A 27,451-nucleotide genomic window follows, 5' to 3' on the forward strand; every position below is an offset into this window, starting at 1 on the left:
ATTTCTGTTAGGAATATCAGATACTGCCTTTGATACAGAGTCAGAAGATTGGTCCATTTAGCTCAGTTCTCCAGAGTTTCAAACAGGGGACTTCCCAGTCCTACCTGAACCTTGGACTTTCTGAAAGCAAAACGTGCTCTACTACTGATCTATGACCCTTCGGCTTGGGCTGTATACTGACTGGTTATGTGCTCTGATGTCTCAGATATGTATCAAGAGTACACTTGACAATCTTGCAAAACAGTTAGAGACATTCTGCAAATTTATTCAGACTGGATGCAATGATAAACTATGGTTTAATATCACATTGACAAGCCTCAGGTTCATGCACAACCCTTTCTCCTCTGGCCATGAGGAGAATATCAGATGTTTTCACTTCTGCTTTCAATTAGCCATGGTTTTTTTTTAATATGGCTGAACCTAGAAATGTGGACAATCTTAACAATGGTTTAGGGAAACAAGCTAGGATTGCAAACCATAGTTTGAAGTTGGCTTATTTCCCCAAATTCATGAAGGTTAAGGCTATCAAAAGTAACTAGTCATGATGGTTATATTACATCCACTATCGGAGGCAGCATGCCCCTGTATACCAGTCACTGAGCTGAAGAGGACTATTGTGCTCATGTCCTGCTTGTGGGTTTCCTGTAGGCATCTGGTTAGGAACACACATATGCTGAGACAAACCACTGGTCAATCTATCTCAGTATTCTCTTCAATGGCTAGCAGTGGCTCTCCAGGGTTTCAGATAGGAGTCTCTCTCAACCCTATTTGGAGATGCTGGTGATTGAACCTTGAACCTTCTGCTTGCAAAGCAGATGTTCTTCCACTGACCAATGGTCCTGGTTGGCCACTCTGTGTGATGATAGACATCTGGCCTGATGCAGCAGGACTCTTGTGTTTAAAGGATCAAAGGAAGAGTAGAGGGAGAGCATGAGCCTCAAACCATGAATTTCCCAAGCCCAATTCCACACATACCCCATGATTGCTTTGGGACTGAGACTGAGAGAGTGCAAGAGTGCACAAACACATACATTTTGCCCCAAGTCCATTGTGGCAGTTTGAGCACCTGGAGTTCAGGGAATAAACACATCTTGCCCTAATCATCTTTCAAGCCCAAAACAAGTCCCTGCAGTAGTTCTGAGCCAGATACTTCCTGGCTGGAGCAGAGGTGGTTGCTGTCCCCAGAGCCAATTCCACAAATATGGAATTGTCATTTCAAAAACAGGAACACATCATTCATTTACAATGGATATGTATACACCGACAAATTCTTAAATTATAGATAGTGTTTAGTATTTGGAAACTGGACCATAAATACACTAGAGCTGACCCTGACCTGTTTCTTCCACTGAAAAGTATCCTTTTCTTAAAGCAATTCTTTCCCACATACCTGCACAAGGCTTCAATGGCATCTCTGTCCAGAAAGTCATGCTCTCTCTTGACTGAAGTAATGTCGATGGGAAATATAAGATCTGTAAGAATCAAGATGGATGGGCAATCAGAAAGAATGCTATACCCAAAGATAACTTATTTCAAAGTAACCGACTGTCTCCAAGACATCAGATGCAAGAACTGGCTCCTACAAGATACATTTCCCTTCATACTGCCTTGGATGTGTGACAGAAGCCTGTTTCTCATATGGAACCTTTAACACACAGGACTGGCAACTGAAAATTCCCATGTGTCACAGGAATAAAAGAAAAAAAGAAAGAGGGGGGGGAGAGAGAGAGAGAGAGAGAACGCAAAGCATGGCACTGCAAGCCAAGAACACAATTGCGTGAACTGTGAAAAACCAATCTACTTTAAAACAAATATTTTAATATTTTGAGGAAGCTTTCCAGAAGTCTGTGTGTCATTTAGGCAATAGGTTAGTAATTCGAACAGCATTGGAAAGCAATGAAGTGGAGAAACAAAACACAGGCTTGCAAACAGCCAAACAGATAAATATATACTTAATAAACTGATATTGATGCACTTTTATGAAAAGTTATGAACTAAACAGAGGGAAGAATCAAGCTGCTAGAAGCCTCTTGTTGTTTTCCATCCCGTGAAAATAATGGGACTGATCAAACCAAAGGCAGCCCACCAGCCATGTATGGCAGCCCACGAAGGGCTGGATAAGCCACTCCAGTTTGTGCTGCCTCTCTGGGATTGAAAAAGCAGGGGGACTTGTCAAGCACCTGGCAGGCCACAAAGGATGGCTGGTGGGCTATGTTTGCTTTACCAGTTGTGCAGACTTGTCTTAGATAAACACTTGGGATGAAGGGAGAACAAGGAAGAAGCAACGGCCCTGGCCAAAGCCTGGAAATTTACAGTTGCTCTGCAACTGAAACAGACATACAATATTTACTAGTCTCTACAGATCCCTGAATGGCAGATAGGTCTTGATTCAACATTCCTCACATAGCCAGAACTCCCACTGCCACAGGGAATGGTTCTAAACAGGATATCACAGGAGGGTTTATCACAGGAGGTGCGTATACTGCTTTGCACATTTTAGCTGATCCCAGTAAAGGTACTGTGTGCTGCTCCTGAATGCCAATAATTGGGTTAATGAGAGCCTGGGGAAAAGGGGTTCTCATACAAAGGGGCAGTTTTTTGACTTTATGGACCCTTTTGCAAGATGGAAATGGGCTTCCCACCATATTGTTAATGGGGAGCTTAGTGTTCACTTAGTGCAGAGATGGGTAACCTGTGGCTCTGCAGATGCTGCTGGACCTGAACTTCTGCTGGCCAATAATCACAGATGATGGGAACTGGAGTCAAACGACGTCTGGTCCCTCATACAAGTTCCTCATCCCTGACTTCAGTGTGTGTCCTACTGAACAATTCAGCTGGAAGTGGTTTGTATCACTGACAATACTTACATAAACATTCCTACAAAAACAATAAATGTTTATATTTATCATTGCAACTAGATCATGCACTATATAACATTCAGACAGTAGGTGTGTCAGCCCTCTGTACTGAAGACCTAAGCCAGGCCTGCACAACTTGAAATTTAGCAAACCAAATATGGCCCCATCAGGAGTTCAAGAAACTTCCTGTTTATGCTGCCTGTGGGGACCACAAAAACAAGGGACCTTGGAAGCCACAAGTCATGGTTTGTGGGCTGTGTTTGCCTTGATGAGTCACCAGCTGCTCAGACCTACCAAACTAGAAATGCTATAAGTGATTGGAACCATGGCACTTAGAGAGGTTTTTTAAAAAATTATATAAATTATGGAAATAATCAAGAAGTTTAGTTTGTGTGTGCATCCTTGCATTATTAGAGAAAAGCTTCCTAGAAGTTCTGCACCTTGGCAGAGCCAAGAAATCAAAGTGTCTAAGAAAACCAAACTTGTCCAAATATAGGATTTTAAACAAAGGACCTAGACAATAGCTAGAGCTATCCTGCATACTGTTTTTTTTCAAGGACTTTTCTTGGCCCTGTGTCAGTCCCATATGTGAATAACATAATAGAAGGAAACTCAGTTCCTAAACAGATAAACAAAAGCATTGCCAAATGTTGTCTCTGTAAGTGCTATTAGCGCCACCAATTGCCAAAGCAGCTGCAAATGAAAGCCCATCTCAATCGTTCATGAAGAACCTTCTTAGCAGCGCTGTAATTTCCAACACTAAATAACGAACCATCTCTATGCAGTTATAAGTAGTAGCTGAGGGAAGTGGTGATGCTGGGATGTTCTGCATAACAGCAAAAACCTTCACAGCTACATCATGCATGTTTTTTTGTAACATCTAAATGCTTTCTTACACTTTTGTTGTAAAAGCACAGCACTGGGATTAATCAATATCAGCCCATTTTTTTAAAAAAAAAATAGCCCAAAAGTTCTTATGCAGACAACAAAATTTTGGTAAAAGAAAAACTGATGAATAACTTCCAGGCAGAAATATTAAACATTCTAGCTATCAGTCTCATTGTAAACCCATCTGTAGATATCAGTGGGTGGCATTCAGCACTAGTCCTATCCAGAGAAGACCCACTGAAGGTAGTGGACATGACTAACTTCAGTTCATTAATTTCAATGGTCCTACTCTGAATTCAACCCACTGTATCTATCAAGTTTAGCAGAACAACGTCCAAATTCAGGATGCTGTGATTTAAAAAACAAATCTTCACACTAAATGGCATTATGATATACATTCTCTCATTGAGCAGTAACCTCTAGCAGGAGTAATTGCTAGTAAAGGTGACATGATCTCCAAAAGGACACATGCACGATACATGTGGGTGTAGGTGTGAAAAAGAGTTTTTATCATCTGCAAGCCTTAGTCCCAGACAGGACCCATGCATGTGTATGTAAAGGAAGTAAGTGTGAATAAGGTATATACGTATTAAGGCAGGCCAGTATTAAATTAAAAAGGTAAATTAAAAGGGGATCCCAACTATACTGAAAAGTCATGAATATTATAGAATAAGTAGAAAAATCACTGTTCAGGGTCTGGCCTCTTCACTTTCAACCTCAGTTCTTTCTCTCTCCTTCCTCCACAGCAAATCTTTGCTCCAAGGAAGATGGTGCAGTTGGTTGCTGTGTCTTTGGAAAAGGGCTGTTCAACAGTCTTTTTTGCGGCTTCGTCCTTGGGGGATTTCCTGGCCAAACTTAGGAGGCCCTCTAACCCACTGTGCTCATGTATTCTCTGGGAGACTTTGATCTCAGAATCCAATATAAGTCATAGAATAATGGAACAAAAAGGGTCAAAGCAAGACTCCTCCATACCATTAAAGGCCAGATTTTCTCTTATCAATAGTACTGCTGCTGTATATATAATACAGGATCAATAGATTTCATTTCTTTCAGATGCACACATAATTCACATATTATACACCCATACAGTGAATTCAGGCCCATGATCCTGCCTCTTCCTGACCTACCTCAAAATATGATTTATCTTGGCTTTCCCTGAGCTGATGCTCTCCAGATGTTTTGGCCTGAAACTCCCACCAACACTGACCATTGGCCATGCTGACTGGGGCTGATGGGAACTGGAGTCCAGCAACATTCGGAGGGAGATGTTAGAGAGCTACAAAGAGGGACAGGATGATCTATCCTACTTGAAAATAATGATTGGACTAAATCATTTTTTAAAATAACAATGACACAGAAAGCCACCTGGAGTAGCAATGTTGCTTACCCTCATATAGCTGAGCATATTGTGGGAATCCTGCTGCCCGCAGCCAGTCACAAGCCTCCTTGGCCTCAATCTCTGGAAAATAGAGAGAAGGCAATTCATAGTCTAGTGATTTGCAATGCAAAATGTTTTCCCCTCCCTTTTAAAAACTCTGCTTGAAACATACACATATATTCAGCAGTGATCCTGGAGAAATATAAGTATTATTATTTTAAGTTTTGATTTCATTGTCCGTTTTCACAGCTTCATATTACTTCTTAATTGCACTACTTCAGGTGTGGTTGAAATGTCTTTGCAGCATGTTTACTTCATGGCTGCAATCCAAAGCTATGCATTTGAGCATACACAGTGCTTTCACTGCAGGTTACAGCAGACAGAGCTCCGTGAGCAAAAGAGGATCTTTTCATTGTCTTTCAGGGTACAATGGAAGGCTCTGCTTTGGGTCTGAATTGCTGGCTCATGACTCTTTGCAAAAATAAATCCTGGTAAAAGTAGATGGTTCCTTTTATTAGATAACATAGGCTAAATTACTACCACTAAAAACATCCAAATAAAAATGAGAAGTGTTCAGCAAATCATGTAGCTCTCATACAGCTATTTTGCAGATTGAAGTACCTAGTAAAGCCAATACCGAACCTTTTTGCATCATGTAAATAATACTGACAAACCTAAGTCCTGAGAACAAGTGACACATTGTTTTACATTCACGCAACCACACTTTTACTACCCAGGTTAAAAGTGGAGGAGTACTGGAGGTCTCCACGGCATTTATGAGTTACTCAGTTTACATACAGCTTATTTGCTCCAAGTATATATTTTTTTGCAATTCACTCCTTCAAAATATACTGTTTGGCAGGCTACAGTCATTCACAAGCATGCACTTGAGGCCAGGTGAAAGGGAATATGTCCAGATGGTTGAGTTACATGCTCTGCTTTCTTATCAAGCATGCCAACACATCTAATTAATTTGGATTCTGGTTCCAGAATACAGACTGAGGCTGACAGGTAAAAAACTTGGATTAGGTAAAGAAAATTAAAAGTTCCAGTTGACCTCTCTGGAGCCTTAGTTGTACCACATCTCTTACAAAGTCCCAAGCCAGAACTTAATGGAAATTTAAGTCAATTCCAACAAAACAGTGGTGCACAAGTAAAAAAAAAAGTTTGCTCCCTTTTGAACTACTGCACAGAATGTCATCCAGCCACCTATGATGCCTGCCTGGCAAGCTATGGAGTGGACCTACTGAAAACTGAAAGGACTCAAACCCACACAGGGCATCTGAAATTGGTGACCCAAGATGTCTAGTGGAGATTGTGCCTGTATAACAGCATCTGAGGGCGTAGCTATACATTAGGTTAGTTAGTTAGTACATGGCTGTAGTACAGCTGGGGATTTAAAACAATTTAATCCTAGGTGTGGGAGGCTTAGTCCTTCCCTCCCCAGTCAAGCTCTTGATAGAAATCCCACCCCCTGCACTGCAGTTAGAAATAAAAAAGCTCCCACTGGTGGCAATGGGAGTCCCCCTCCCATGCTGCAACTGTTGGTTTCATGGACAGGGTTGTTGTTGTTATATGCCTTCAAGTCGATTACGACTTACAGCAACCCTATGAATCAACAGCCTCCAATAGCCTCTGTCATGAACCACCCTGTTCAGATCTTGTAAGTTCAAGTCTGTGGCTTCCTTTGTGGAATCAATCCATCTCTTGTGTGGTCTTCCTCTTTTTCTACTCCCTTCTGTTTGGAGGGAAAGTTAAACCTTCCCTTCAGGTATGCTGTGGTCCTGATGAAAATCACCCCCGTCCCTCTTCACCTAGGATTACATTTATAAAAATTCCCTGATCTGACTGTAAAATGTAAATGGACTGCCTTCAAGTCGATTCCAACTTATGGCAACCCTATGAACAGGGTTTTCATGGTAAGCGGTATTTACCATTGCCTTCCTCTGAGGCTGAGAGGCAATGACTGGCCCAAGGTCACCCAGTGAGCTTCATGGCTGTGTGGGGATTTGAACCCTGGTCTCCCAGGTCATAGTCCAATACCTAACCACTACCCCACACCAGCTCTAGACACAAAATTAATGCAATGTATAGTTTGGGCCCAACTCTGGCTAAAGTAGGAATCACACTCCTTGATCTGTATAAAAGATTCTTGTTTGGGCATGCTCACGATTTCTGAGAATCTAAGAGACCTGTTCTCATTTGCCTTGCTCCCTTCTCTACCTTTCCCTCATACCATTCTCAACTGCACAAGAGCCTGGTTTGAGGGCACAGACAGATGTGATGCTACTGAACTCAACCAGGATCCTTCAGGTGCCTAGAAAGTGGTTGTTTAGAGGTGTGGACCAATTTAAAGGGCAGCACTGGTAGGAAGAGATTGATGAACCAATTCTCTGCCTGTGCCTTTTCACCAGAAAAGGCTAGTTGTTTTCTTCCTTGTGGCACTCGTAACTGCTGCTGGGAGGAGATTTGAGACTCTCTCCAGACCACACTTCCTCTCCCCAGATCAGCTTCTTATCTCCCCGCAGTGTGTTCGCCTGGCTGCAATGTGCTCTTGAGCTCTGATCATGCTTCTTGCTTGCCTGGATGGAGGACAGAGAGGGGTGTCCTAGCGTGCGTAGAAACTAGCCTACTGCACAAAGGTAAAATTCACTTCTGCCTCTGGCTCGGCCCCCAACTGGCACATGGCCCTCGGAAGGTTGCCCAGAAGGGAACGTGCATGAAAAAGGTTTCCCACTCCTGCCTAAGATAGACAAGATCCCCATTTCCAAAGGCTTTTAATCTCCTTCATGGCAATGCTACAGGAAGCCTTTCCATAGAGAAAGTAACATCACTCTGGAAATAAAAATCCATGGATATTTTCTAGCAAAGATCTGCGAACAGAAGTCACCAAGAATTTAGTATACAATTGGTGGATCTTTGTTGGAAAATCCACAGAAGCTTTCAATTATAATGGTAGTTCTCTATGGGAATCATTCCAGCAGCATAATTGGGGCTTGGAACAATAATAATAAATAATAAAATTTTATTTATTAGTCGCCCATCTGTCTGAGTTAACGGACACTCTGGGTGACGTACAACAATACAATACAACAATTTAAGTACAATATAAAATAATATATAAATCAGCAAAACACAACATCACCATCAATTCAACTAAAACCATCTTCAGTTAAGATTCCATAAAAACTAATCCCCCTCAAAAATCCCATAGGCCTGTCTGAATAGCCAGGTCTTTAAAGCTTGGCGAAAACCCATCAGGGAGGGGGCAGGTCAAAAGGGAGCAAGTTCCAGAGGGTGGGGGCCACAATCGAAAATGCCCTCTCTCTGGTCCACACCAGCCTAGCTGTTTTGACCGGTGGGACTGAGAGAAGGTCTTGTGAGGCTGATCTCATTAGGCGGCCTAATTGGTGATACTGGAGGCGTTCCTTCAGATAAACTGGGCCAAAACCGTATAGGGTTTTAAAGGTCAATACCAACACCTTGAATTGGGCCCGGTAAGCAACTGGTAACCAATTTGGTAACAAATCCTAATTATGCTGTCAGAGAAACACGTGGATGGGGGTGGGGGTGAGAATGATAAAGTGGGAGATGCTGCAGCAAACAGCTTTAGATTTTTTGTTTGTTGTTTATTTTATTTTTATTTTTATCATGTGCCTGAGCGGGAGGATAGGGTACAGGGAGGGAGGACCAGAGGGGGCCCCTATTAGCGTAGTGACGGGTAATGGGAGGTATGGCGTTGTGAGGAGGACATGCCAGTTTAGGGGAACTCGGCCCAGACAACTGGTGGCTGTGCCGTGTTCCGGTCCTCCCCACACCCACAAGATTGCTGGTAGTTCTATCAGCCAACTCTCGGATCTCCAGTTGCTGCTTCTTAATGCCAGATCGGTAAATAATAAAACGTCCCTCATCCATGATTTAATTGTGGATGAGGCAGCCGATCTGGTGTTTATTACCGAGACCTGGGTGAGCGATCTGGGAGGCATTAATCTCTCCCAGCTGTGCCCACCTGGGTACTCGGTTCAGCATCTGGGTAGATCCGAGGGTCGGGGAGGGGGAATCGCTGTGGTCTATAGAAGTTCGATCCCTCTTGTTAGGCACCCTATCCAGGTGACTAATGGTCTGGAGTGTCTTCATATTGCGTTGGGTCAGCGAGACAGACTGGGAATACTGTTGGTGTACCGTCCTCCCTGCTGCCGAACAGCTTCCCTAACTGAGCTGACGGAGGTGGTCGCGGGTTTGGTGTTGCGATCCCCCAAATTTTTGCTATTGGGGGATCTCAACATTCATGCTGAGACCGCTTTGTCTGGGGCGGCTCAGGACTTCATGGCCCCCATGACAGCCATGGGGCTGTCTCAATTTGCTACTGGCCCTACGCACATTTTGGGGCACACTCTAGACTTGATTTTTGCCACTGGATTGGGGGATGGTGATCTGGGAGTGAGGGATTTTACATCTATTCCTTTGTCATGGACAGATCACCGCCTCTTGAGGTTTAGACTCACAATATTTTCTTCCCTCTGCAAGGGGGGAGGACCAATTAAGATGGTCCGCCCCCGGAGACTAATGAATCCTGAGGGTTTTCAGAAGGCTCTGGGGAGTTTTCCGGCTGATAAAACTGACGCTCCTGTTGAAACCCTGGTCAATCTGTGGAATACAGAAATGACCCGGGCAGCTGACAAGATCGCCCCAGTGCGCCCTCTCCTTTGCAGAGCTCAAGTGGCTCCGTGGTTTACCCCGGAGCTAAGAGTGATGAAGCAAGAAAGGAGACGGCTTGAGTGCAAATGGAGACGAACTCCCGACGGATGTAATCTTGCACTTGTGAGGGCCTCTACCAAGCTCTATGTGAAAGCGGTGAGGTCAGCGAAGAAGCAGTACTTTGCTGCCTCCATTCAGTCATCTTCTAACCACCCAGCGGAACTTTATAAAGTTGTTCGGGGACTTTTACACTCTGGTCCTCAGAACGCAATAATACCATCAATAGCCCGCTGTAATGAGTTTGCGAGACATTTCCAAGACAAGATCATGAACATCCGCCGGGACCTTGACTCCAATATTGTAACAGTTGAACCTAATGAGGTGTCCAGAGCACAGTCTTGCCCTGTTTTATTGGATGAATTTCAGTTGGTACAGCTCGAGGATGTGGACAAGGTGCTTGGACAGGTGTGGGCAACCACTTCTGCTCTGGACCCTTGCCCCTCGTGGCTAATAAAAGCTAGCAGGAATGGAACAGCCGGATGGGCCAAGGAGGTGATCAATGCCTCTTTACGAGAGGGAGTGGTACCACCCTGCCTGAAACAGGCGGTGGTGAGACCGCTCCTAAAAAAAAATCCTCCTTGGACCCTGAAAACCTTGACAACTATAGACCGGTAGCAAATGTTCCATTCCTGGGCAAGGTTTTAGAGCGTGTGGTCGCTCGCCAGCTCCAGGCTCTCTTGGATGAAACTGATTACCTAGATCCATTTCAATCGGGCTTTCGGCCGGGGTTTGGTACAGAAACAGCCTTGGTCGCCCTGTATGATGACCTGTGCCGGGAGAAAGACAGAGGGAGTGTAACTCTGTTGGTTCTCCTGGATCTCTCAGTGGCTTTTGATACCATCGACTATGGTATCCTTCTGGGGCGTCTTGCGGATTTGGGAGTTGGAGGCACTGCTTGGCAGTGGCTGCGCTCCTATCTCGAGAATCATCTCCAGAAGTTGGTGCTTGGGGAGCATTACTCGAATCCCTGGGTACTCCAATATGGGGTCCTGCAGGGTTCAGTTCTGTCCCCCATGCTCTTTAATATCTATATGAAGCCGCTGGGTGAGGTCATAAGGAGATTTGGAGTGCGTTTCCAGCAATATGCTGATGATACGCAACTCTACTTCTCCTTTTCATCTTCTTCAGGTGAGGCTGTTGATGTACTAAACCGCTGCCTGGCCGCGATAATGAACTGGATGAGAGCTAACAAACTGAGACTCAATCCTGACAAGACTGAGATGCTGTTGGTGGAGGGGCTCTCTGCCCAGATGGTTGATGTCCAACCTGCCCTAGATGGAGCAGGTCCGTAGTTTGGGGGTCTTATTAGATCCGCTCCTGTCACTGGAGGCTCAGGTAGCCTCGGTGGCACGGAATGCGTTCTACCAGCTTCGGCTGGTGGCCTAACTACGACCCTACCTGGACAGGGAGAACCTCGCCACAGTTATCCATGCTCTGGTAACCTCTAGATTGGATTACTGTAATGCACTCTACATAGGGCTACCTTTGAAGATGGTTCAGAAACTTCAGCTGGTGCAGAATGCTGCGGCCAGAGTTCTTACTGGGACAAATAAATTTGACCATATAACACCTATTCTGGCCCAACTGCACTGGCTACCAATATGTTTCCGGGCCAGATTCAAAATGTTGGTTCTTACCTATAAAGCCCTTAACGGCATCGGACCGCAATACCTGGCGGAACGCCTCTCCCGCTATGTACCTACCCATTCGCTGCGCTTGACGTCGAAGGCCCTTCTCCGGGTTCCAACGCATAGCGAGGCCCGGAGAGCAATAATTAGAACTAGGGCCTTCTCAGTAGTGGCCCCCGAATTATGGAACGACCTTCCCTGATGAGATACGCCTGGCGCCTTCTTTGTTATCTTTTCGGCGCCAGGTAAAGACCTACCTCTTTGCCCAGGCTTTTTAAATTTAAATTTTAAATTTCAAATGTTAATTTTAATTTTTTTTTGTTGCAATCTTGTTTTCACATATGTTTTATAGTGCATTTTATTTATACTCACTTGTATTTTAACCTGTTTTTATTGTTGTACACCGCCCTGAGAGCTTATTGCTAAAGGGCGGTATAAAAGCACAATAAATAAATAAATAAATAAATAGATCTGATCTCCTCTGAAAGTCAATATTGGTAATTAGGCTCATAAATTATTGAAACTTCATCCCAAGTAAGATGTATTGTGTTCTAATTATTTACATGTACGTCGCCTAGAGTGGCCAAATGGCCAGATAGGCGACACATAAATTAAATTTATTTATTTATTTATTCAAACTAAATAACTAAATAAAAAAATAAAATCCATCTGCTATTTACTAGAACTTCCTTTCTTATCATGTACAATTGGATTTAAAGCCCTTAAACAAATTTAAAATGACTAAGGCTTCAATCCAATACATGTCTACTCAGAAGTAAGCTCCACTGGGTTCAATGGGACTTACTCCCAGGTAAGTGTGTATTGGTTGCAGCCTAAGGGTACAATCCAACTGCTATTTATGCTGGGCTGAGGGGAGTTGGATGTGGCGGACCCCTGGCTCCGCCAGCAGGGCCCTAGCTCAGTTGGACTCAGTTGAGGCTTTGGGGAAGCTCCCAAAACGTGGTGTTCTGGGGGGGAAGTTGGAGGAGAGGCCAAGGGCTGGGGGACTTCCAGCTCGTGTTTGGAGTGCTCCTGCACGTCCCAATCCAGGCAAAAGTTATGCTGGGAAAAAGGTCGGTCTAAGAAAATAATTGCAATGGAAGTCAATGGACAGCATTTACTCCCCTGTAGGAGTACTTGTGAGAACTGGCCTTTACTTTACGGTCCCTGCGTGCAACTCCTGGCTGAGCAGGTGTTCAGCTGGCCTTGAGGCAACTGGATGCCAGGGGCCTTCCTGCTGGCTCCTCTTGGACTTATTCCTGGCTTTCCCTATGCATATTTGCCTAGGAGTAAGCCCTAATAAACATGGTGAGATTTACTTCTGAGGAAACATGCACAGGATTGGGTTGTAAGTGTATTGACTAAACTGGGCAGAGAGACAAAAAAACCAAAGACGATTGTTTGGCAGGCAAAATGATGTACAAAGCAAAACTGGTTCTTTTTCAAAGTTTCCTCAAGCCCCAGCTCGTATACAAAACAAGCATTTAAACTTGGTTTGCAAGACATAAAAATATCCCTTTAACTCCAACAGAAACCTTTTCCATTCAAAAACATTTAGCATAAAATAATGCATTTGTTGCTAAGATTTTGGTGAATTAAATAGCAATAGTGGACAGACAAACTCTTACTGCTTATCCACCTTTGGCCACTTTTAGACTCTTTTGATAGAACAGGGCAAAAGGTTTACACACAAACAATTAGACTGCTTTGCAAGCTACACTGACCCAATGCTTTTGTGCTCTCCTCACTTTTTTTTGCAAGCACAATCCCGATACGCTATAATACAATTCCTGCAGTATTGGTGAGACCAAAACTCAAGACCCACTAAGTTGATTACAGCCCACCAGCCATATGGTGATCCCCAAACAGCTTTGTGATCTGCTTTGGCTGCCTGCCTGGCTTCCTTGCCTGTACATCAAGCACTACAATACAAGCTTGGTCAGTCACAACTTGTGCTGGCCTGGATAGTGTATCGTTTTTAGTAATGCAAAATTATTAAATCGATCCATTGAATCTATGGACTTGATTAACTTAAATCAGGAGTGGGGAATTTTTTTCAGCCCAAGGGCCACATTCCTTTCTGTGCAACATTCCGGGGGCCACATGCCAGTGGTGGGTAAGCCCAGAGGCAAAAGTGAGCAGAGTAATTAATGTAAGGTTTAGTTTTGTACCATAGGGTAGTTTTTACGTACACTCACACACCCCTTTCTACCCTCCATCTAGGCAAGAAACAGTCATTATCAGAGCCCAAGAACACATTCCAGCCAGGCAAAAACAATCAAGGAAGGTGTGAAGTAAAGGCACTGAGGAGTGTGGCCTGCAGAGAGCCCCAAGGTTCCCCAACTCTGACCAAAGTCTGTGGATTTCAGTGGGTCTCCTCCGAGTATGACTTAGTTGGACACAACTCAAAACGGACAAGAGGAAGTGTCTCTTTTACCCTCAACTATACAACCTCCTTGGCCTTTTATTAGAGAAGGAAACTGAGGTAGACACGTAGAGTGTTAGGGTTGGGAACTTGTGGTCCTCCAGTTGTTGCAGGCTGGGGCTGATGGGAGGTGGGGGCCAGCAACATCTGGAGGGCCCCAGGTTAGCCACCCTCATTTAGAGCCATACTGGGCATGCAGGGAATCGTGTGCAACTTCACCGTGTGTCTACCCTGCTCACATATAGAGCAGAGGCACAGGCAGGCACATTTCTTACACAGAAAGAAATTCCCAGAAGACAGGAGGAAACCCAGTCCTTGCCCCCTTTTTACCTCTCTACACTCTGCAGCTTTAAGTAATTTTCTACATGCCCAGCTCACTTCCAGTATCACAGCCTCTTTTGTTCTTATGTGCCTTCAAGTCGATTATGACTTATGGTGACCCTATGAATCAGGGACCTCCAAGAGCATCTGTTGTGAACCGCCCTGTTCAGATCTTGTAAGTTCAAGTCTGCAGCTTCTTTTATAGAATCAATCCATCTCTAGTTTGGTCTTTCTACTCCCTTCTGTTTTTTTCTACCCCCTTCTGTTTTCCCCAGCATTATTGTCTTTTCTAGTGAATCAGGTGTTCTCATGATGTGTCCAAAGTACGATAACCTCAGTTTCATCATTTTAGCTTCTAATGATAGTTCTGGTTTAATTTGTTCTAACACCAAATTATTTGTCTTTTTCGCAGTCCATGGTATGCGGAAAGCTCTCCTCCAACACCACATTTTAAATGAGTTGATTTTTCTCTTATCTGCTTTTTTCACTGTCCAACTTTCAATCTTTGGAACTATAGTTTGTTAAGGGTGCTGGGAATTATAGCTCTGTGAGGGGTAAACTACAATTCCCTTGAGCCTTTGCAGGGAATGTGCTTTAAATGTATAATGTGTACTCAAGCCTAAAGAAGTAGACCTTCTCCAAGCAAATATCAAGTTCAGAAGAGAGATTTTTCCCCCTTCAGAATTCTGCAGGGGTAGAAAGGGCTAATTTCCTCCTTTGTTCTCTGCTGTAATCCCAATAATCAATTAATTAATTAATTAAACCTGCACCTTATATGCAAAAATACATTTAACATCATGTCTAGCTTGACCCATTAATTTCAAGAGGTTTAGTCACACCTAATTCTGCACAAAATCAGGCTCTAAAACAGATACAGTGAGCTTTATTTAAGTCATATGCCAATTTCAAGCAATACCAGTTAACCAGATTCTCACACCAGTAGCATATAAAACAATCTCTTATAAATTAAAAATACACAGGAATAACAATTAACCTTTTCTTTTCTTATTTTTGGTAAACAAACAGCAGGCATATATATGAAAGAGGAAACAGGGCTTGTTTGTTTAAAATGAAGTTGTCTTTATACAGATTCTAAAAAATTGGTCTATATGTTAAAATAAAGACTGTCTTCTCTACTATACGGCTGGATACCATTATATATTATGCTTCCTATGTCATTGGTCAAACGTACAAGTTTCCAAAACAGAGATTACAAATGGAATTCCCAAGTATCTCTCACTTTTTCTTTCACTTAATAATGCTTTGGCTATGTAAGCTGATGCCTATCAACTCAAGGCTTAAAAAATGAACAAGTCTTCCCTATTTCCAAGAATCTATCTCACTGCAATGCTACGCAACCAGCAACTGTGTATTCAGATTATCTGTGCTGATCTACATTCCTAGGAAGCTCAGGCTTTGTGGAACCCTGCATGGGCTTCCACCGTTGCCAATCCAAGTAGTTTTTGCTAGCTAACCCTCATCCCCAAATCTATGATGCTGCCGCTCTGCTATCACTGCTGTCCCTAAGCTCTATTCTCTGTCACCTCATGACTCCTTAACCTAGGGTGAGCAAACATGGAGCCCTCCAGATGTTGTTTGAGTACTACGCCCATCATTGCTGACCATTGGCTATGCTGGCAGGGGATGATGGGAACTGCAGCCTAGCAACATCTGGAAAGCACCACATTGGGTGTCCCTGCCTGAACGAAGATGTGGCTCTACCCTTTGCCAAAGCACTGAGGTGAGAGGTGGTGATGGAGAGAAATGGCCTGGCCCTTGCTGTCATTGGGATAATGGTGGCTGTGCTTCGTATGCTGAAAACAAAATGCTCACCAGGACACAACAGTTAAAAATTGTCACAGAGGCTGACGACGTGATGCCAATAAACAGAACACACGTGCCTTGTTGGTTCCCTATACTAAGCATTTCAGGGTGCTTCAGCCTACATAGCCAGGTGTTCCTCAGTTACCATATAAACTCTGCATACTTCTATAGTTAAGTCGAACTAATACAGATACCTCTGCCTTTTCCATTCTATCTTGCCAAACATAATTAGGCACATTTTTCCTTCCTTCAAAGAGCTTCTCTCCCCTTAATTAGCACTGTGTGGGGTTTTCCAGGAATCCAGTTTGCTTTCTAGCAAGAAAAAAGCTGGATGGCAAAAGGAGAAGAAGAAGGAGAAGAAGCAGAAGGAGAAGAAGAAAGAATTAAATTCACTCAAGTGTCTCGTGATGATATACCAAACATGACTGAAGAAACAGTCTGTCCAAGAATGGGAAGAGCTTTTTCCAAGCTGCCAAAGATTAGAAGCACTGTCACTAGATAAATTAAACTGCCATGATGTTTAAACTAGATGGTGCCTTTAGAAATTCCAAAGGATAAATCTATTTTATCATTTGCATAACTATGGCCCTTGAGGGCTATCAGGACAGCTAACACAATTAATGCCAGTTAAAAGATAATTTTACACAAGCAAAAATAATCAAGAAACAGTAACCATTAATTAATTACATCCTACTGAGAATTACAGGCACAATGGAACACCAGTATGAAACTGACAGCATGTGAATAAAGTAAAGTGCAAACAATAGGCTTCCTTGGATCCCATTTTGAAGTGGGAAAATCATTACTTTGATCTTTAGCCTGCACTTGTATTCACCTATACACATTTCCTCAACAGTTCTACCACCACTACCCTGCTGCTAAGGTGGTACAATCTTGATGCAACTGGACCATATCAACATTTTCAGTAACAGTTTAGGGGAAGGGCAGTAGTAGCTCAGTGGTAGAGCATCTGCCTTGCATGCAGAAGGTCCCAGGTTCAATCCCCAGCATCTCCAGGTAGGGCTGGGAGAGTTCCCTGTCTGAAATCCTGGAAAAGCCACTGCCAGTCAGTGTAGACAATACTGAGGTAGATGGACCAGTGGGTCTTCAGTATGAGGCAGCTTCCTTTGTCCTTAGGCTTGTTGACTACCCTGCCCATAAAAATAATGTCCAAGTATGTATATTAGGAGGGTCAGCTCAGTTTGAACCAAGGAGAACAAGTATTTATGCAATCAGTTAGTTCAGGGTGGCAAAGCCAACAGAAGGCCTAATTTAGGGGAGCTTATAGGGGGATTTTTAAGCCAGTGCCTCAACTGGCTTATGTGGCTGGTCTACTTGCATGAGCAAGTGTAATACAAGAAAGACTACTCAGGGAAGTTGGGAGTAGTTGCTCTCATCGGTGGAATGTCCACAAGTCTTCTGACTTTGATGAGTCCTCTTCTCTGATATTCCACACACATTGCTCTCATGAGCAACTACTTATGGGGGTTTAGCCAGCTGATAGAACACTTGCACCGTCTCTGAAGAATTTGTTGTCAGAACCATTTACTTAAAGATAGTAGTGTCTTAACATATTTTGGTTTGCTTCATAAAACCAAGGCCTACTTCTTTTTTTTTTTTTTCAATAATTTTTATTCAAATTTTCATAAAACATACAAGACGAAATCATAAAACATTCAAAGACAAAAAACAAAATCAAAAATAGTTAAACAAAAAAAAATAAATAAAAATAAAAATAAAAAATAAAAAATAAAGAGTAAAATATTGACTTCCCATTTGTCAAAGATCAGATCGGTTATAAGTCTATAATATATAACAATCCTGTCTCTTAAGTCATATTATAAAATCACTTTCCTCCAATAGTTATCTTACTTAATCATCAAATCTCATAAACATTACTTTATTCTTTCCACAAAAAGTCAAAGAGAGGTTTCAATTCTTTAAGAAATATATCTATCAATTTTTTTTTCCAGATAAGCATATCGATTAATCCATCTCATTACTAATTATGATAATCTTATTGTCATAACCATAGTAAAAATAAACATTTCAATTAATCCATCACATCAGAATCTGTTAGGTTCAGTAATTTCAGTAGCCATTATTCTATTATCCCTATTAGTTCCATTTTCCATCTTCCATCTTCAGTAGTCTTGTTAAGTCCAGTAATTTCGGTATCCAATCTTCCATTATCAGTATTCCATAATAATCTTGCTGTCAAAGCCATAGTCATATAGTAAGAGTCTGATGGGAATTACCTCTATCCCAAATATTTTCTTGCCATCCATTCTGAATAGGTTGCTGAAATACTGCTGTAAAATCATATCTCTGTTCTTTTTTTCAAAATACACTGGGTCATCTCTTGAAAGTTTTTCCATTGTCACATGGCTGCAGTTAATTCCATAGATTTTCTCTATATTGGGCTCCATCACATCATTCCAGTCCAGAAGATTATCCATGCCATTGATAACTTTATCTCTAGAATCTTCATTAATTTCTTCAGAGATAACATTGAGTTCCAAACAATAGATTTTATTTCTAAAGTCCATAGACTCCAAATCTTTTTCCTGTTCCACGTTTGTTCCAATCTCCGGGGTCTCCTCTCTCACAGGGACCCCTGTTCCAGTCTCCAGGGTCTCCTCTCTCACAGGGACCCCTGTTCCAGTCTCCAGGGTCTCCTCTCTCACAAGGACCCCTATGTCTTTAATCTCCTGTGTCTCCAAACAATAGATTTTATTTCTAAAGTCCATAGACTCCAAATCTTTTTCCTGTTCCACGTTTGTTCCAATCTCCGGGGTCTCCTCTCTCACAGGGACCCCTTCCAGGGTCACCTCTCTCACAGGGACCCCTATATCTTTAATCTCCTGCGTCATTTTACTCAATTCAATTTTCAGCTCCTTACAACCCTGTCGCAGGTTTTGTTTCGTTATCTCAATCTCATCCATTATTTTCTGAAACATAGTTATTTCCAGATTCTCAGCCACTTTCTTAATTGCCATTTTAAAAGAAAAATATAGGAAAACCACTTCTTATTTCAGCAACAATTGGGTTAATACTCCAAACTTGGTGACATCACAGTATAAACAGAGCAGACAGCCTTATCTCTCCATAGTTAAGTAAACAAAATGCAGTTCCCAGGATCGAAACAATTAATGGCAGTCGTCAGGAAACAGATTCGTCAAAAAAAAATAGACCAAAAAGAGAGTAGTCTCAGACAATATAATATTCTTCAAAATAAAAATCTGGAATAGAAATCCCTCTTCTGTGTATATCTTTAGAATGCAAATCCAGGACAGCTTTTTGCAACAAAAACAGAGATAAGCTATTAATTAGTGCGTAGCAGAGAGAAGTTATGGCTCCCCAGTGAGATGTCAAAAACCGATCAATCTGGCAAATCTCTTTTAAACAGCAACAATTTAAGTCAAATAAAAGAAAAATATAGAAAGAAGGGTGCTTGCCTGTTAGTGCGTTCTCTCTTAGAAGATAAGGTGAACGTTCGCTTTATCAGATAGAGCTTGCTGTTGAAAATCCGTCCCACCTTCGTCGGCTGGACCTCGTCCCATAAATTAATGAGATCTGGTCGTCCCAACAAAAATAGGCTTTGAGGTTAATCTCTTCGTTTCTCCCTACCCGGGAGAAGTTTAATCAGTCAAAAAAAAAGAAAAAACTGACTGATATATCTGAATAAGCTTCTTTTGAGGCAGGAGCCCGTCTCAAAAGCAGGCACAGGCTAAGTCACCCTTCCCGGAAGTCCTTAACATATTTTGGTTTGCTTCATAAAACCAAGGCCTACTTCTGATCAAAATGTGAAAACAAAAGAAAACTAAGAAGGATTTAATCCATAATATTATGCTTATTGTTGTTATTGTTATTATTGCATTTGGCTTTGAATTTAGTTTAATTCTTTCTCTTATTAACTTAGGGCAATACATATAAGGTTATCCCAGTTTACCCTCAAAACCCAAAAGCAGGGGAGCCTCAGCCTAAAGTCGTGTAATCCAGGCAGCTACTTCACTAAATGGGACTTAAGATTCACTTTTCCCATATCCAGGCTCAATAATACAGCCCAGGGTAGCTCCCCCCCCCCGTGTTGCTAGACTACAACACCCATCAGCCCCAGCCAACATGGCCAGTAGTCAAGAATGATGTAGGCTGTAGTCCAAAAGATGTGAAGAGCACTAAGCTTGGGAAGGCTGATTTATATAGTGCCACTCCCTGTATACAGCACTTTACAGAGTTACATAAGTAAATGGATAGTCCTCTGTCCCAAACAGCTTTTAGACGTTGACAGCTGGGAAATCAAAAAAAGGAAAGAGTAAAGGGGTGAAGGTAAACAAATAAAATACACTTAGGCTTCATTTTCAGTTTAAGAGGAGAGGAGAACAAGCAGGTTAAACCATAAGCTGTCAGAAAAGGTTGGTTTTAAAGATGGTTTTCAGGAGAAACAGGTGAAACCACTCATGTTTTGAGGAATAACAGTGGAGTTATTAAGGGAACAGGACACTTTTGGATGGCTGAGATTATTCAAGTTAGAGGAATGAAGATCACAGGCAGAGAACTAGTGGAAAAGAAGAATAGAATCTCAGGAGCTGGATCCTGAAAAGTGCTAAGCGAGTTCTAGGACAAAGAGTATGTGCTGGATGTGGAAGGGCCTGGAAAGCCAGAATAGGGGTTTCAGAAGGAACAGGTCTGAGCACTGTATGGATTAAAGAAGGCATCCCCAACCTTTTTAGACTCATGGACACATTGGGAATTTTGAGTGAGTGCTGTGACTCTCTGGTCACTTCTTCCCCCACTCCACTCCATCCCACCCCAGGTCAGCCCCCCCCCCAGACAGAAAGAGAAAGCATACGACCTTTTCCAAGGGATTTGGCTGGCAGCTGGATTCAGTAGAATTAAGGTGATCCTTGAAAAGCACATAGAACTGAAAGAGGAAGTAGGAAGAGCATCATTCTTCCAACTCCCTCCTTCAGTTCTATATACTTTTCAAGGGGAAAAAGGTAATCACCCTTACAAACTCATGACCACAGGAGCAAACTTGAAAGAAACCAGGGAAAGACGTCAAATGTGCCATATTGACAATTTATGGATTAGAGGTAAGAGTTCCATCTCACTATATTCCTTCCCTACTACCCAACCTCTCATCGTTGTCAACAATGTATGGTGTCATAGAATAGTAGAGTTGGAAGAGGCCATCAAGTCCAACTGCCCCCCAAAAAACCTACAGCACCCAGTATTCCAAAGTGGCCTCCCATCCAAGGACTAACTAGGCCTGACCCTGCTTAGCTTCCAAGATCAGATGAGATCAGGCGCATTCAGAGTAGTATGGCTGTAGATACTAGCCTGGAATAGAAAAAAATCCCATAAAATGTAATTTTTCCAGGAGTGCAAGAGCAGTAGGAGAAATAAGCAGAATTCAGATAAAGAAATGAGCACAATCCTAAATCTTCTTGAGTCAGGGGACTTAAAGCAACTGTCAGTAAGTTTAAGCAGTTTTCTATGTGTTTCAATGGGACTTTAGGATGCCTAGATTTCTTTGCTCTGCATCCAGCTTTTGCCATTACAGGAGTGTTAGCCAATATGAATCTTAACAGGGATTTTGTTTTTAAACTGACCGTTTTGCCAATTTCTACTAAAGATAATCAAGCTGGCATTGCCAAAAACATAGGTGCACCTCCCTCAGATTTTGTTAGAGAAAACAGAATAGCAATGAAATTTTACTTCCTGTGTAATGATAAAAATGTTACTTATGACTCTCTGGAATTAACTGCTGACTAGACATGTACACACTGTTTGTTTTTTTAAAAAGAGAACGAACAAAAAGACCAAATGTGGAACTGTCTTCTTTGTCTGATCCTTAGTCCAGAACAATCAGATTTATTAACAGTGAAAAATTCTCAAGAGCCCATTAAGAAACAAACAAAACAGGACAGTCCAACTTAACACACTATGTGAGGAACTTCCGCTATTTGTACTTCCTGCGTGCAGGACACACACAAAGAACAAATCTGCTCCTAAAAAGAACTAGATGTTAGGGACTAGAAATAAGGCTTCATAAAATAAAACCTGGATCTTAACTAGAGTGAACTTATCAGCTTGATGACTATTAATCAAGTAGTAACTGACCACAGTATGTTCATGTTGCCACTTGATAAGCTGATTGCCTCGTATCCTGCCAAGTGAAGGAGAGGCTTGTGCCACTCTGTTTTCTTGGATTTATGAAGGGGGACACTACATGTGGCATAATTCTCTTCACTACTTGTTAAGATGTTAGGGAGACCATACAGATGATAAAATGATGCTGAGATGAGCTCTCTTGACCTGCCTTAGCTTGATCATCTGTGTCAGCCTGTCCAGAGAAAAGGTGCAGATGTGTGGCAAAACCATAGTCTATATCCACCCAGACAATGGGCTTACTAAGTGGTTAAGTTTATTTATTTCCTTATATACTGCCTTTCTTCTGTCATGGAACCCCAAATGGCATAGATGTGGTTCCCAGGTGGTCATGCATCCAGGCACTGAGCAGACTCAGACCTGCTTAGCTTTAGTAAGGTGATGACCTCATGCATCTTCAGACCAGGCATGGGGAAGTGGATCTGGCTGGCGTAGCCACCCACATCACAATATCAGGTGACCTTTTTTGTCCACATAAGACTTGCATAGTGCTTTGTAAAGTGCTCCACAAGATACTGTTTTGAAAGGGGCTTTTCAAGATCCAACAACCAGCTGATTGTTGGGTCTTGCATACAGCACTTTGTATAGGGCTTTGCAGGCACCGTTGAACAGGAGGTTCTCCACCCCTGCTTTAGTTGTACCCTGAGTTACAACTTTGTAAATAGGCATCTGTATTCCACCCTACAGTATAGCCTAAGTTTAAAAACCCCAATGAGTTTGTCTCGAGGGTTCAATGGCAATGTTGTCCCAACTTTACAATGGTGAATTCTCATTAAACACTGAATGTGCACTTTATCTCACACTATGGTTAGAGGGAGTAGGTGGTCTTATTTCTACTGCTACTGCTTGCCTTCCTTGCACATGAATATACCTATTTAGGAATACTTTAGTCCTCTGTACACATTACAAGAAAAAATTAATTAGGAGGAACAGTTGTTGCCTTTTTACATGTGCTCCGGCTCACCAAATCCACAAATATGCAGAGATTAGCCAAAAGCCAAACAGATTCTTGTTCCGCCAGATGAACTTCAGCAAGCAACACTAGAGGAAGCCTGAGAGAAGGCAACAGTGGGCAAGCTTCACAGACAAACTCATGACCCTTCAGAGATAATGTTATTTGGTTGAGTCCCAAGGAATCAAATGTTGCATTATTGATTACAAGAGCACAGCAGAACCCCTGCCGTTATCATTACTGCAGACCTGCTTCCATTGAAGTGAACAAGGCTTTCAAGTAGATATGTTGATGACTTGAGATACATGGTAAGCTGTCTGCCCCTCAGCCAGCTAGATAAGTTAGGGAAACAATGAGTGAGTGAAGAAAGCTTGGGCAAGAGCCTGTTCTCTACATTACATTAGCATGCCTCCCAGTACAACAGAGGCCTGAATGGCTGAACACTACAGAACAATTCATACATTCAGTTCAGGCACAGACTTTCTATGCTGAAGTAGTTCTCCCCTCTTGCTGTCTCGGGGATATAAGGTTAATTTCATAGTGTGAAACTGAACACTGTCAGAAGCAACAATTCCAGGGAAACTGGCTAGCTCATGCAAGCTAAGAGTATGCATAAACAGCTGGATGATGCTCAAATTGGTACAGGGCTAGCACTCCCATTAGGCAGAGTATATTTTTGTTGTAGTTTTACTTCCGGGGGGGGGGGGACAGGTGCTTGTGGGATTTTCTGCTTCATCTGCAAAAAAAAAAAACATCAACACCCTGGCTGGCTTAGGGTACTATATACCTTGACTTGGAGGGGAGGGGTTGCCACTTGCTGCTTTGCCCCAGGCAACAAAATGTTTTGGGCCAATCCTGGACTGGTATTACTAAAGCTTAGAGGTGAACTCAGTCTAGAACAGTCTTCCTTAATCTAGTACTCTCCACAGGTTTTGGACTTCAACTCCCATTATCCCTGGCCATTGGCCATAACGATTAGGTATGAAAGCAGTTGTAGTCCATCATTTGGAGGGCATCAATTCGGAGAAATCTGGTCTAGTACTTGTCCCCATTGAGCATTCTTCCTGATCATTTCCTCCTGCCCAACTCCTTTGCACACCAATAACCAACTTGCCATAATTTTGCAGGAGTGTAGAATCAGAGCTTGGAAAAGTTACTTTTTTGAACTACAACTCCCATCAGCCCCAGCCAGCATGGCCACTGGATTGGGCTGATGGGAGTTGTAGTTCAAACAAGTAACTTTTCCAAGCTCTGTGTAGAATACAGTACTAAACACAGAATTCAGCTCAGTGAGAACTTTACTTGAAAATGCATGGGTGATGCCTGCCAGTGTCTCAGAAGCCAGATGGACTGTAAGATTTCTAGTGGCTGATCCATGGTGTCAGGGCCAGGCAATGAGCTTTGTCCCTTCTTATGACTAGCAAAACCCAGAAGAAATTGTGCTATAGTAGTTGCCATACTTTAAGCAAGCTGTAGAACTCATCTTCTCTTGATGCAGAATTTGGATTGCCTTAGCACAGAATTTCCCTTTTTAAAAAAATATATTGCAGTACAAACAGCCATGCCTACAAGGAATCTGAGGATCCGGTGTGGTGTGGCTGTGGAACCCCCCTCCCCCCAAGGACAGGAATGCAAGGCTGTACAGGATGGCAATAGAATTCTCTCACATAGGACCATGAACAGAACATCCTCCCAAGAAACTGTGCTATCAGAGGGTACATTCATAAATGTATCTGTCTTCCCTTTATTTATAGAGAAACCCTACTGAAGACACCCACTCTTTATTCCAGACACATTATTATTGGAAAGATGGTATTTGCTAGAGGACAGAGGAACAAATCATAAGTTGTGTTTGTAGCCTTGGCCTAAATAGCATAACCCATCCTGCTAATTCACAGTCTCCCTGTAAGAAAAACATCAGCCTTCACATTCCTTGATATTTATCAGGCATAGAATCAAAAACAAACAAGACATCTTGACATCCTTCACCACCCAGAATTATTTAAAAGTCACTCTGACCCTTGTAACAGAGGAATAAGGTAAGAAACATGACTGGAATAGCTGAACTCATTGGGATTCAGCTGCCTTGATACTCATAGTCAATTCTAGGTTTTAATATTTCTAGTAAACTGTGAAAGCGCTAGCTAAGATTGTGCAAGTTTTTGTAAAATAAACAAGGTACACAGACAAAAGAGACTGGCAGAAGGGCACATAAGCAGTTGTTTGGGGATGTAATTATTTCTAAGGGTGACAATGCCACTGCACACAATGTCTGAGAGATGTTCAAGGGATCCCTTGCAATTTCACAGAGAATGCTGTAGTGAGACCACCATGTGGTGCAGCCAGTGTCCAACAAAGCCACAAGCAAGGCTTCTCTGAATTACATTTTACACAGAGAGGAAATAAAGGTCAAAACAAAGTTTTACTCCAAGGCTACTCAACAAATTCCATGGGAGATCTAAACCTGTTACTTCTGGGGCTAAATACAAAATGAAATCTTAGGGCTACACAAAAAGTGCACCATACATATGTCCTTGGCTTTCCACATTTCTGTGCAAGGCAAGAGCTTATGGATCCCTCACTATTGTGAGTCAGATCTGCTTGTCTCATTTTGGATTGCTGTAGCAGAAGCAGCAAAACCTTGGTCCTAAATGTTTTGGACCTCATATAATTATGCTTCCCTGTAACAAAGTCCTGTTATGGGGAGGCAGTATGTAGGATACTTTGCACTGGATTTGGCTATACTTCTGTGATAAGTATTAAAAGGAAGCGGAAACATCTGAAGTTATTTTTATGTCTTTAGGTCTTTTGGCGACTGAGTGCAAATGCTAGGGTGGGTCTGGCATTGTCTGGAGCCTGTCAGTTCTGCTGCATAGCCTCATTTCCTTCTTCCTGTTGGTAGTGAAGCATGAGAAACTTTTATTTACAATACAGGACCATCCTGTTTGACACAAGCCTTAGACCCCCACACCCCCCTGCATTGGCCACAAACCGCAGTTGCCTCCTGTTGAAGTCTATGGCAAGAATCCACATCATTCAGTTTCTGTTGGCCCCAAGCAGTTGAGGTACATCAGGAAAATGTAACCTACATCAGGGATGGAGAACCTCCAGATGTTATTGGTCTCCAACTCCAATCTGCTTCAGACAACATGGCTAATAGTCAGGGATGATGGGACTTGTAGTCCAGCAACATCTAGAAGGCTTCTAATCACCAAGGTACATTCTTATTATACTGCTCCACACTAGAATACATAAGGCCCAAAAGATTCTATGTTGCAGGACATTTAGAACACACCTGCCCCAACCCAGAGCCCCACATATTCTTTGAACATGTCACTCCTTCATGTGCACTTCAACAGAAAGGTAAGCATCATAAGCGGATGCAGGAAGCTACTTTAAACTGAGTCAGACCATTTAAGATTATTGCCTGAGATTCTTTTAATGGGGAATCCATGAACTGAACCCAGGTCTGTCTGCATGCAAAACATGTCTTTTACTTATGAAGTATAGGTCCTCTTGCTGCTTATGCAGCTGCCTTCAATACTGATTAGGGAACTTTCATGGGTGGCAAGAGAATAGCTCCCAAAGCAAATGGACAACCGGGTCTCACAAGTGTATAGAGTTCCACATTCCCCTATGCCACTATTCTTCAACCTTGGGTACCCAGATGCTATCAGACTACAACTCCCATCAACTCTAGCCAGCTTAGCCAATGGCCAAGGGTGATCGGAGTTGTAGTCCAACATCTGGGAACCAAGGTTGAAGAACAGAGCCCTATGTTTTACTGAGTGGGCTGATGGCTTTCCCACCCACCCCTCCCAGCCTTGGAGCTGCAGAAAGGTGAGAATCATTCCTGCAGTTCCACAGTGATCATAATTTTTAGCTTGGCTACCAGGCCCAGCTAAAACCCGAGGACCTTGCATGTATATATAAGAATTGGGGGTGGGGGTTGCTTTTAAAAGTAAATATTATTTTGACTACATAGCAATATAGGCAGCTACACTGCTGAAAATATGAACAATCTGATTCTATGAATCAAACACATCTAAGCCTGTTTGTTTCAGTAAGCTTAGAGATACACCTAATTCTGCATAGAATCAGGAAGAGAAGCATTATCTGCCTTTGAAAAAAACAGCAAGGAGGAAAGTTTATGAACCTTTTGGAAGAGGGCATTAGGGCCACAAGAAGGGGGGGAGGCCAATCTGACTTCTGGAATTCAAAACAGGGCCTCACTTGCAGATCAGG

General features: G+C 42.5%; 1 protein-coding gene and 1 pseudogene across 11 annotated transcripts in view; both read right to left on the reverse strand.

Moving 5' to 3' along the window:
* The window catches only part of DLC1 (DLC1 Rho GTPase activating protein), a 357,215-nt gene that overhangs the window by 34,836 nt on the left and 294,928 nt on the right, over window positions 1-27,451 (reverse strand). For all 11 annotated transcript variants that reach the window (XR_009757974.1, XM_061585377.1, XM_061585378.1 and 8 more), the window contains 2 exons: window positions 5,134-5,205; window positions 1,391-1,472 (listed from right to left, as the gene is read on the reverse strand). Coding sequence is in view for 9 of the 11 variants with exons in the window: in XM_061585377.1 (XP_061441361.1) it covers window positions 1,391-1,472; window positions 5,134-5,205 (154 nt within the window). In the remaining 2 variants the exon portion in view is untranslated. The remainder of the gene's footprint in view (window positions 1-1,390; window positions 1,473-5,133; window positions 5,206-27,451) is intronic.
* On the reverse strand, window positions 21,299-21,417 carry LOC133364727 (5S ribosomal RNA; annotated as a pseudogene).

This window comes from Rhineura floridana, chromosome 9, assembly GCF_030035675.1.
Source record: "Rhineura floridana isolate rRhiFlo1 chromosome 9, rRhiFlo1.hap2, whole genome shotgun sequence".
NCBI lineage: Eukaryota > Metazoa > Chordata > Lepidosauria > Squamata > Rhineuridae > Rhineura > Rhineura floridana.